Genomic DNA, 12,743 nt, shown 5'->3' with positions numbered 1-12,743 from the left:
AAACCTTACCTGTGGATAGAAGGTTGCTTTAGTGCTGGATGAGCTACTGGAGGAGGCCCCGGTTACGTGGTTTCTGTCATAAAGAGGGGCACCGCTACTTCCCCCCATCAGGCTCATGGAGCTGATCATAGATTTTCCACAAGAGATGCCTATACGGATGTAAGGGGGAGAAATGGAACAAAGGTCAACTTGTCTAGCTCTTCTACACAGTTAAATCAAAGCCGTCCTCGAGATCCTTCGTATACAAATGTTGCGCAACACTCTTCTCCTTTTACTACAAAGCTCCATTTCTATTTTTTAATGTAATGGACTATCGGAGAATGCCCTAAGCCTGGGGCAGCGAACCTCAGGCCTGTAGGTGGTCCTCTGGGCTATCTGGTCCTTGGGATGCTTCCCAGGCCACGCCCCCTCTCCTCAGGCCACGCCCCTACTCCACACCATCCTCATTTTCTTTTGCATTGCTGGAATCAAAGAGTGCCGGCTTGCCCCTGTGATCGAGGGGTCTGGGACCAGGCGATGTGCGCACACCATGCACACCTGCTGCGGAGCATGCCAACATCACCAATGACACTAAATGCCTGACTTCTGGATGATGCAAGACAGGTGCCTGTAACATGCGCAGTAGCTAATGTACTCCAATATAACGCAATGGGCAGAATACGATGGCGATCACGCAGCATCATTCAATTGCAATTTGACACATTGCGAAGCTAAGGGGATGGGGGTGGGTGAACAAGGAAGATAACAATGAGGTACAAGGAATTTACCATCCTTACCAGTGAATGTGCCATGCTGAGAACTCCCTGGAGCGATAAAATTTAAAGGGACGTGAGGAGTGCCACTGACGTATTCGTGTGGGAAAGGTCCATTGGGTCCAGCATAGCGCTGACATACCACTCGCTGGCAAACGAAGTACATTGATCCCATAACGAAAAGGGTAAGAATGATACCAATGACAGGCCCAATAGCACTGCTGTGGGGCTGTGACTCATTGGGAGGCGATTTACTTTTTGCTGTAAAGAACAAAACAAGAAGTTTATTAATTAAAGTTAGATGTAAATGCTCTGAAAGGAAGCCAGATGACAGCATATTCATAAATATATATTTCACCCCATTTCCTCACAACATATATATTAGCAGTGTCACTCAGTCATGGTGTTTGATAGGACCATGGATGTTTGCATTCGGAGCTACTTTTCAAATTATGAAGGACATCCACAGAGAAGCTCGGTTGACATAGTTTGAGAGTGTACATACTTTCTTCTTCTAAGGCTTTCCCTTCTGCCACTCTCAATACTGCCAAGTTCTCAGTCTGAACCCAAAGTCAACAAACAGTCAGTGTAATTCAGGAAAGTTAAAGAGACCAAGATTTTATACAGTGCCAATAGGACAACAGGTGTGAGAAGGTGAGTAGGAAACTATGGGTTGGGGTGAAACAGGACCATATCAGAGCATCCTCGAATTCAGATGCATAGAGATGCAACTCTGTCCCGCTTGCCCTAAAACTTGCCTACCAATTTCTCTCTGGAAAAGCTGTGCTGTAATAATGAGAAACAGAAGTACCCTTCCCAGGGTGAGGTATAAAAATTCTTCCCCGCAGCTTGTATTCCCTAATTCATCATACTGCTTGTGTCCTCCCCTCCCCCAAAATCATTGAATCAGTCCCCAAACTTAGGGCTTTAACAAATCTTCTATCTTTGTGCTGAGGCAAGATGATGTGTGATGCTCATTTAGTTGTAGCCTTTCAGTAGACACCCCTTTTCACTTTAATGGTTGACAGCTGTGTGCGGCCATTTAAAATTTCTCACAGTGCCTCAGAACACCTAGCTTCTAGATTCCTGCTGCTGCTGCCAGGCATATTCACATCTCTTTTTTGGGGAGGGGGTGTCAGGCAACACAGAAGGGGACTGATGGAGGATGCTATGCCGAACCCCCCCCCAAACCCCCTGTGAACCTGGCCTGAGAATACCAATCAGCAGCTCCTAAATTCTGGACCTGCTGGAAGGCATGATAATAATAAAAAAATCACGTGTGTTCTATTAGCAACAGCTTCTGTAGCCTTTTTCAATATGTAAAGGGGCTTAACATTTTTAATATCATTTTATCCATCCATGCGGTAGGTGAGGATGAATGTTTGTGATGGGCTCATGGTCATCCAGTGAGCCTTATGGTCCAGCAAATAAATATTTATTTTTAAGGCTAGCAAATCATCTGAAGCATTTCCTCATACAGGCCCAATTATTTTAGTTCACATAAGGCGACTTCTGCTGCAGTTTAAAGTTGTTAACTACAGCCACTGAAACAGAGAACAGCCCCTTTATTCTCCCTGTTCAATTCCCCTTATAAGCCTTTTGCGATTATCTCAGTGCTGCTATCTGTGGTCTTTTCCTCACATGGGTCCCAGGGCTCAGAGAACAGAATTATCAGACTATCTACATTCAAAAAGCCTCTCAAAGAACTTATGGTTAATATAAACCATGCAGGGACTGAAGCCAATTTGAGCAGCCACCAAAGGCTCAGACAAAAATAATTGCATCCGCTTTGGCCTTTTGATAATTGCTGTTGGGCTACATTTTGTTGGGGGCCTGACTACAGCACAGTAGTTCCTTGACAGGATGCGGATTGGGCTAGGGTTTACTGTTGTTTTTAAACAAGACAGATTTCTGAACATTGCAGGGTACTGTTAAAGGATATTACATTTTTAAGTGTACACACACAGAGCTGTGAGAAGCATCTGGCTCCAACCCAGTAGTAAAAGAACTGGGTTCTTAGACCCAGGGGGCAACCTCTCACAGGGACATTAAAGAACTAGATGCAAAAAGCCCCTTACCACATGCAAGTTCATCAGAGCCATCATTGCAGTCTGGAAAGGAGTCACATTGCTGCTTTATGAGAATGCACTGGCCACTGGCACAACGAAACTGATTTGGGAGACAAATTGCTGCAAGGGGGCAGGGGAAAGAACAGTGAGGAAACTTGTATCATTCTCAGCTCAAATAAAATGATGAACAGATCATTACCATGAAGCCAGACAACAGTTTTTAAGAACCTCCAAACTGCACAAATTTACATTTTATTTATAGAAATGAAACATGCTTCACTGTCGAGTTCTAAGGAGAAAAATGGTTAACAACCTGCTGTTCAGAGTCTGCATTTTGCCGACGTGTGAGGGCTACACCTCAGCTGACATGGACAACCAATGGAATATGGCTGCAGTTTCAACACCCTATGACATGTGACTCAAGGTGGCATGGGAGGCAAAGCTGCCACTGACAAAACACTGATGGATGCTCTAAACTCCTATAACAGCCAAGTATGGCTTCAAAGAATTACTTCCACTTCCTGTTTGCCTGCTATCACTGTTGTTCCCAGAAATGCCCAGAAGTGCCTTTAGTCAACTAGCTAAAAGATTAAGGTAACAGGTCTTACTTTCACAATCAGCTTCATCAGATTTATCTTGGCAATCAATTTCTCCATTACATCTCAGACGTGCATCAATGCACTGCCCTTTCTCACACTGGAACTGGGACGCTGAACAAATTGGGCAGCTGTCTTCATCACTCTGATCATCACATTCAGGAAATCCATCACATCGCCATGCCATAGGGATGCAGTCTATCTCCCCAGTTGCACAGGTAAACTGGTCTGGAGAACATGTGGGAGGTTCTGGGGAAGGGAATTAAAAACAATACATCATCAAATTATTTTCAAGTCTTCCAAGAGATTAAACCAATTTAAAACACTTTAAAGCAATTTAACCATACACACACAATCTTGTATTAGATTCTGAAACAGCATCAAGGCTCTTATACGGAAGGGGGAGAAAATTCAATCAAATTCAGTGCTTAAAAATTAAATTATTATTATTATAAGCACCGTGTTTGAATTCTAAGAATGTAGTTAATGTAGGGACTCATGAATTAGGAAGCCTCAGGAAATAAAACAGCAACTAAGATTTGCCACTCACAAGACCACAAACATTTGTAGCCAATGCAAATGTAGATTGGTTCTTCGCCCTCATTTTCCATGCTTGTCCTAGTGGAGATGTTTGCCCTTCACAGTGTTATAATGCAAATGAAAGCAGATCAAAAATATGAAGAAGGAAAAAAAATCTTTGAAAAAAGGCAGTAGATAATATCAAGCTATTATTGCAAGATGAGGCTGGCTCTGTGTTTAAAATTGCTGCATCCAGGACACAGAACAAGATCAGAGTAAAACGATTAGGAAAGAATAGGCGAATACATGGATTTATTGCAATCAAAGCAAAATGCAACATGGCAAAGGCTCTGGAAACCTCTTGGAAGTTGAGAAACATGGGCAAAATAGACTCTCTTCATTTGCAGAATAGATACAAAAACTTCGGTACCACAGACCATGTTGTGGTCATGAGACAGAAATTGTTTATAAGGGAAATTACTCTCCCTGGGGAGCTCATAGTCCTAGCAAATATGCCATTTAAGAGAAACAAGCATTCCAAAGTAAACTTAAGAAGAGAAGTAGTAAGCTGAAATGCTGGAGAAGATTCTTTCCTTAAGAGATGAGATGCTCATTTCTCCAGAAAACACAACCACAAATAAGTAAATATATATATATCAGCGGCAAAAGAAAAGTAGGCTATAGGCAGGGGTGACAGAAACAGTGTCACAAACAAAGTACTTAAACTCGAACCGAGAAAATGTTGGAGCTCAAAATACGCTGCTGTTGAGTAACATGGCATCAGTTCCTTTTAATGATGTTTTGCATCTAACTACCACACAATGATTATGCTATTCCCCACCCCCTCTCCTTTGCCTGCCAAGGAGTAACAACAACTGTTAAGCTTCCAGGAAAAGACTCAGAAACCCAAGTCCTCTTTTCGAAACTCTGAAAGCAGAACTCCTAAATAGTGGCCTAATTTCATATGAAATTTAGGCTCACCAGACAACTACGAACAGCCAGAGCCAGCATCAGCTCCTGAGAGAATGCTCCTGTTTATTCCTGAAGCAAGAGAGTCCTTTTGTTCCCCAAGAAACAGGCTGTAGGTTTACAGAGGAACTCAGAAGACTAAGCACAGAGGTTTGTACACAATGACTTTAAAACAGTGGAAAGTGCTTCTGCAAGTGCCAGGCACAGCATCTATTTTTTGTTGATACCACAAGCACCAGCACTTAACACAGTCCTGTATGCTATCTATGCCCTATACCAGGGCAGTCCAACTTTTCATGCCAAGTGGGCCGCAAGAATATGGGGCGCTTGCTTTTTTAAAACCAGCTACGTTGAGGCGCCAGGTTTTGGGAAGAAGGTGCAAGGTTCTGACAGGGTCTTAGAGCCTTCCCATCTCCTTCCCGGGGGGGGGGGGGGAGAGTGCTAATTAGGTTTTGGGAAGGAGGTGGGAAGACTCTAGGACCCTGTCAGAGCCCTCACGCCTCCCACCCTAAGCTGGCAGTGCAAGAAAGGGGCATCAAATGTTGTCTAGGGATGCATGCAGCCCAAGCAAGACAGGAGAGTGGGTGAAAAGTATCCACTTTTTGTCCAAGCAGCCTATCCACATCCTTGGAGATAGCAAAAAAAAACCAGTCTAATATTTGCAATAATCATGCGAAAGCATGACTTGAGTTTCTTTTTAATCTGTATCAGTCAGATTTGGGGGCAAACACCAGGGGAATTGTGTGCATGAGCTTTATAGGAATTCCAAAAACAAAGCCTGTAGAACAAAGACATCTAAATGTGCTTGCCTACTGAAATCTAAAGAACTTCTTAAGTTCTGCCGAAAGCACATACAGAAAACTTCCACTTAGGTCACCTACCTCCACATGTTAAGAGGTTCTGTAGAAGGACCAAGTGAACTGGGCAGGAGCACCTTGGCGTTCCATCTCCTTTCGCTATGCAGATGTGTGAACATCCACCGTTGTCCCGGGAACAGGGGTGTGCAGCTTTATAAATTAAAAAAAGAAGAAAAAAGAATAGTTATGCTACTAGTGTTAAATGACAACTATGGCAAGGAGGAAGGGTGGATAATAAGTAAAACTGCTGCTGCTACTACTAGGTACTACTAGTAGTACATAAGATGTTTGAAGTCCAAATATCATCAAATTACACAATCAGAATTTTATTTATCAATTGAAATGTATATACAACTTTTTTAATTTATCTGAGCAGAACCCTCAAAAGGGTTTACAAAAAAGAATATACTCCTGAAATGTTATTTTTGTTTCTGTGTGTGGAGAGGACAAGATCAGGGGGCAAACTAAACATCACCACAAGGTTTAGTGCCATTTTCAAGCAATAGCATTTATGTGTTAAGGGACTGAACAATGACATCTATGTTTTAAGGGTTTTTTTGTTCTTTGGTAGTAGTAGTCATAGTAGTCATGCCACCTTTTTCTCTCTGGTGCAGCTAAGTGGAAAATTCTGTAGTTCACCATGCTAATATTGCTTTTGGTAGTCAACATTTAACATGTGAACTTGTGATGCCCTTGCATAAATCACTGACCACTAAAAAACAAGTTTTACCCCTTAAAAGTGTTTGCTGTAACAGATTTTGCTTTTAAGGACAGACCTGTGCTTCTCAGTGCTCAAGGGCAATATTCTTTTCAAGTGTGAGTGAATACACAAAGCTTGCCATTAAAATATATCACATGCATTTGCAATGTAAATTTGCCACTTAACAAGGAATCAAGCCTTTTATTTGTTTTCAGATTTACAAAAGGTATTTGACACTGCCACATAATGATGGTGTGAAATAAGGCAGGAAAAATATGGTCGATTAATTCTTATGCAGGACAAGTTGATTTAACTGCCAGCTATTGTCACATGCAGAGCATCTAAGACACTGGTAAGCCTTATGAGATACCAAGAAAGCTCTTGTGATCCAGGGAGTGAAAATCTGGACCTTTATACTTAGTGCTTTCTCCCCCCCCCCCAAAAAAAAGGATTTATCTGCAACTAATTGTAGATAAACTAACCTGTATCCAACTATTTTCTTCAGGGTAGAAATAGGTCATATTTTTCTAACAGTAACTTCTATATTCCCTAGGTACATCTTAAAATAATCAAAATATCACACACTAGAACACAGCAACAATACTTGCTTAAGTTCTATCCTATTAGTAATTACCTCATGGCCTTGGTCAGCGAGCTGAGAAGGAAGATGCCCATGTATATTGTGCTTAAAAGTCTAAAGTATCAAGGAGAATGTATCACTGCAGAAATCTGAAATATCTAGCTCTGTAATAAACTTACAAAATTCCTCCATGTCGACATCTTCAACTGCATGAATGCCAGTTAGATGAACTATCCGACCTTGTATTCTTGTCCTCTTGTACCCATTCGTTTTCTCAGCTCTTTCTATCATCTGCTGCTGGCGGTCAATCCAGTAGAGATGATTTCCCAATACTGTCAGTCCCATTGGCTGAAGAATGTTGGCATCTTGTAGTGTCACACGGTTTGCTCCTGAAAGTAAAATACTACTTTTGTGATGACATGCTTTTTTTAAAAAAAAAAAGTTAATAAAATTAGTTCAAAAAATTTCAGTAACTGCTTAATGTTTGCTTAACAATTTTTCAGCATCTCCATTATTGGATGTGATGAAGTTCAAGAACCATCTGGATAAAATGGATGCAGAAACAGACACACTGACCTACCAAAAGGACTAATGAGGAGAAAATGACCAACCAGTACCATTCAATGCAAAAAAGAGTGCCCCATTATGTCCTGTGTCAGAGGGCTTTTGGATCATTTTTGAAAGCAATGTCACTTGGGCAGACTATACATAAAAGAGTAGTTATTTTTCTAGTTTTCCAAATATGTTTGAATGTGCATGCACGCACGCACGCAGCAAGCAGCCAATTTCATTTCTTACCAATCTGAATGTACATGCCAATGTAAACATGTTTCTTCCCATGTAACCATAGCTTTTTAAAGCTTCATACTTTTACACACTAACCCCATATATCTAGTGCCACAATTATATGCCAGAATGTACGGCTCAGGGGAAAACTGTAACTCATAGGCAAGAGCTGGTGCTGTAAGTGGGAGTTAATCGACAAATTGGCTACATTCTTGCTTACCTCAAATGAATACCCCCCCCAAGTAGATGTTTAAACTGTGACAATACACCCTGATCCACAGAAATACCAGTATGGGGTCTTTTGTCCCCTGCCAAACAGATGATCAGCAGTATCAGCTATGGAAGTGCTGGGTGCTTTGTGGAAGTATGGCCTCTAAGTGTGCTATAGTTCCATGAATTCAGATGAGCAACACAGCCTCACGTGGATTTGAGTAATGCAGCTTAAAGTCATTTAAGCAGGTTATTGAATATATATTATGAAATCTATACAGGCATCCTGCATACCTAGCATTATTTATACACAGCCACTTAATTATAATAGGCTCTCAATTCGCTTTATTTAAATTTTGGTCTCCAAAAGGATTGGACTCTGTCCAAGGGAATATAAATGCACCATTTAACTGTTTTAAAAACATGCCACTGCCAAAAAAAAAAAAAAAACCACTTGTAATTTATGCACAACTATTAAGAAGAAACAACCTGCATTTTTCTATTATGTCAGAAAAGCCACATTCCAGCCATTTCTGAGTGTGTGCATAATCTCCCCCCCCCAAAAAAACCCACATTATTTATGGGTACCTGGTGCCAATATTTCTAAATTGATAACCTCTAATACTTTTGTGAGAACTTAAGTGTGTAAAATCTCTTCTTTCTATTGACTTTTTAAAATAATGGTCACAGAATAAAATATTGTAGGTGCAGACTGCAACATGCTAATGAGCAAACAATTCTGCTAATTTACTGAATAAAATTGCTTGAGCTCAGCCATGCATGCAAACACAACATTTCTTCTTACTGCAGCTGGTATTAAATTGATTCAGAAGATTACACTGTACAAAGACTCTTGTTTTACTCTCCCAGCCCCCTGCAAAGGAGTACTTCGTGGCAAACAAATTATACTAAATAAAGGAAAACATCTGAGGGGTAAGATTTTTTTAAAAAAAACACACACATTACTAGTAAATAAATAATAATTACCCCAAAACAAAAGTAACACGCACAGTGCTACAAAAATAAATAAATAAATAAATAAATAAATAAATAAATAAATAAGTGCACACAAGTTCTTCAAGAACAATTTGCCAAAGTTTATCATATGAGGTTGATGGCTGTAAATGATACTTATTCTTATTGACATATACAATAAATGCATAACAAATCTCAATAAAAATATTATCTTCATGTTATCCATTTAAAGGCTATATTTGTTTGGCAAGTTTCTCTGCAAGAATGATGGACCAACAAGCCCCACAAGCAAGTCCTTGTAGTTTCTCAGGCACTTCCAAGCATCACTTCTCTGAAAATCTAGTACTTATAGGAATTGGATACAGACATTCAAACCCAATGACTGGGATCCAAAGAGTTCCCTGACGTACACTCAGTGACTAGTTTTCTTAAAAGAAAGAAAGAAAAGCAGACCAGACCTATCCCATGCCAGATCACAATCTTTTTTTTTGAAAATTTCAACAGTTTCAAAAGCAGTTTGCCATGTGGCAAGGGGGTCCGCTATTCAATGAGCTTGTGCCCATATTCCTTACATATATTTCATACATAATACGGATCACTTGGCATGGGCTGTGTGATCAGCAAGGATCTTTATGGCTTTGTGGCCAAGGCCAGAATTTAATATGCCAGCTCAAGAGACTGAATCACGGTGCAATGGGGTGGGTTGGAGTGGAACCTGCCAGATTATGAGCAGAACCTGACATAATCTAGCAGCGACTGTACTTTTAAATTCCAATACATGGCTTTTACTGGTCAGAGAAGTAGATCCTGGGTGGCTGACAGCTCTCCACACATGGAAAGATAGCAGCAGCTAATCATACTAGCAAAAAGCAAGATGAATTGGGACAGTAGACACTTATGGGGTGCTTTGGATGTTGGCTGTTAAATTTGGCTATATTTGAACAAGCAATCAGTTCTTTTCCCCAGTAAGCCAAAACAAATTATATTACAAGTATTTAATGTACACAGTAATTAACTACTCAGATTTATAACAGTTAATAAATTCAACCTGATTGAAAGAAAAAAAGGAGTGTCTGTGTGTAGCTCTCTCCCTCCACACACACACACCCTGTACATTGAGATATTTCACAGACTTTGAGCTATTTTATTACCAATAGACTTATTTGTAAAACATCATTATAGCTATTACATCCGGCCTAAAGCTACCTCTGGGTTCTGAGAAGCAGAATGTTTTTCAAGGAAGGGGATACAGAGACATGTCTGTAGATAAAACTAGATGAACTGTCAACTTTGCCTAAAGGTTAAATAATAGTAGATTTAGCTGCTGTTCTTTGAATTTCACTATAGTAGGATTAAATAATTTTTTAAGAGGTTCATCCATCTACACTGGCATAGAGAAGATGATCTTCAGAGCAGTCTACTAATATATATTGTATTACCTCAGGAACCAAGTTAACTTACACAAGAACATGGAGGAAAAGTTTCCCATCCACTCCTCCTGTCAGTAGTCCCCTTATTCCCACTCCCCCAACTGCTCAGGGGACTTTTGAGAGGGCACAGCTGGCTCCAGAGGGCAAGGAGAAACAGGGAACTTTCCTTCTGTGAACTTAAGTCAACAACTTAGGATCCAATATATTATTAAAATTTAAGGTAACTTGCCAGGTGCATATTTGCCCTTGGCAACCAATCTAAAATATTTTATTCCGTGCTGACAATATGGAACATGTCCTTTGCACCAAGTGTGTTTATTTATGCACAAATAGGAGAGAAGCACTATGGGTTGCATTAAAAGTGATCATGTCCAAATCAAACAATCATTTATGTGACTCATACTGCCTATTTAATAAACATTGCATTCTCTTTTATCCAGATACCCTTTTTTCTTTTCATTAAAGTAACAGGGCGGAGGAATGATTTTATACCAGAAGTATCATTGTAAGTGAGGCACATGTTGCTTGATCAAGGCTAATACTTCAGTCTCTGAAAAATGAAATTCTGCAGATGAACACATAAGGCAGAATAGGAACATCAAGCTGCCAAAAATTGTCACAGTTAACATCCAAGCAATATCAAGTTCATGGCCGAATCTTTGCCAATATCTGTATCAGTTAAAAGTGCCACATATTTCTTACTTATCTCTGCCCAATACAACATCCACTTCATCTTTGTATTATACTATATATATATGAAGCTTTCGTTTTGTGAGTAGACGTGTCCCAGACTGTTACTGGAAACTCTCTTGCCCACATTCATTTAAAGTCTGATTTAGGCTTTTTTTATCATGGAAATTTATTTTGAAATAAAAGTGCAAGTGGCAGAAAGGACAACTGCTTTATGATGATATTCCACCCCAGCAAACGATGACAAACAAGGGGGAAGAATGAGGGTGGGAAAATTAGACTTCATACCTATTAACAGAAAGCTTCCATTACAGGAATCTGTATTACCATCTAAGAATTATGTTACGATAAATCAGTACCCTAGACAAAAAACACTGCTATTTATGATTTCTGTTGCTCACCAGAAAGCTTACAAGAGGAAGGGAAATAAAAAACCCTGCGACGAAAATGAAGAGATCTAAATTCTTTAAACTATACATAATTTAAATGGAACAAAACACACCTGATAAATCACAGCTTTCAATTCGTTTGAGATCTGCATCTACCCAAAAAAGCTTCCCTAGCTTGTTGTCAACCACCAGGGCAACAGGCCGAAGCAAGCCAGTAGTGAAGAGCACCTCTCGTTCTGTTCCATCCAAGGCTGCACGCTCAATCTTCGGGGCTCGTTCTTGCATATTGGTGAAATACATATATCTGACAACAAGTAGGAAAACAGCCATAGAGAGTTAGCACAGTTTCTTAAATGGAAGATACGGTATATCATGGTATGCTTGCTATGGACCCTGTCATGAAGATTTAAGAAGTCTACATCTGAAATAGGACATTACTGCTCAACTTCCAAGACTTATTGGTCAGTAACTTTGGGGGAGAAGAACAGAAAGAGGAAATCCCATTAACATTAAATTGTTTGCAAATTAAAACAAACATGAAGCTAAATTATAATGTTTCTGAGAGTCCCACACACAACATTTCAGGGGCTAAGGTTTAATACCCCGCAGCAAATGGTCTGAGGGCTTCTACATTTTAAAAGTTAAAGACGTTTCATCCTTGTCAGTATGGCCTGTTGATGCAGCCCTATGCAAGCTGTTTCCCAAAGAAAAGAAAAAAAGGCAGGATACATTTCAGAATGTATGAAACTTAAGAAAGTGCTGTATCATCTGGACAATCTATTAATTCAATCTATTAATTCTTACAAAACAAAAGGATTCTCACCCTCGCTCAGCATTTACTACTATGGCCCTTGGCTTGTCATGGTCTCCCCGTAGCACAACTCCAATCTGCTCCCCATTAAGTCTGTAGACGTTGACTGTATTTGTGGCTTCACAGGTCCAGTACAAAGTATGGCTGAAAATATCAATACTCAGGTCATGTGGCTGCTTTTCTGGATTTTGGCTTTGGTTGGGAGTACTCATGACTGTGAAAGGCTGCAAGAAGATGACGACGACATAAAATAGGAATAAAATGGGGAGAAAGAAAGATATAACAAAGTTAAGGAATGCATACTGTAAGGACAGTCTAATGAAAAGAGCACTCACACAATAAAGGAAATCTAAGTTGCTTAAGGAAAAATAATAGCTCTTTTCCCCTTTCACCCATACATTATAGTAGGC

General features: G+C 40.0%; 1 protein-coding gene across 1 annotated transcript in view; it reads right to left on the bottom strand.

Annotated features, from left to right (window-relative positions):
• The window catches only part of LRP5 (LDL receptor related protein 5), a 121,088-nt gene that overhangs the window by 9,186 nt on the left and 99,159 nt on the right, over window positions 1-12,743 (bottom strand). Inside the window, exons 14-21 of the mRNA XM_079990671.1 lie at window positions 12,346-12,557; window positions 11,636-11,826; window positions 7,222-7,431; window positions 5,787-5,912; window positions 3,430-3,666; window positions 2,831-2,941; window positions 777-1,013; window positions 10-149 (exon numbers count right to left, since the gene is read on the bottom strand). Coding sequence (XP_079846797.1) covers window positions 10-149; window positions 777-1,013; window positions 2,831-2,941; window positions 3,430-3,666; window positions 5,787-5,912; window positions 7,222-7,431; window positions 11,636-11,826; window positions 12,346-12,557 — 1,464 coding nt within the window. The remainder of the gene's footprint in view (window positions 1-9; window positions 150-776; window positions 1,014-2,830; window positions 2,942-3,429; window positions 3,667-5,786; window positions 5,913-7,221; window positions 7,432-11,635; window positions 11,827-12,345; window positions 12,558-12,743) is intronic.

This window comes from Podarcis cretensis (genome assembly GCF_951804945.1).
Source record: "Podarcis cretensis genome assembly, chromosome: 1".
In the NCBI taxonomy this organism is placed as follows: domain Eukaryota; kingdom Metazoa; phylum Chordata; class Lepidosauria; order Squamata; family Lacertidae; genus Podarcis; species Podarcis cretensis.
This window is presented reverse-complemented; position numbering and strand designations above follow the sequence as displayed.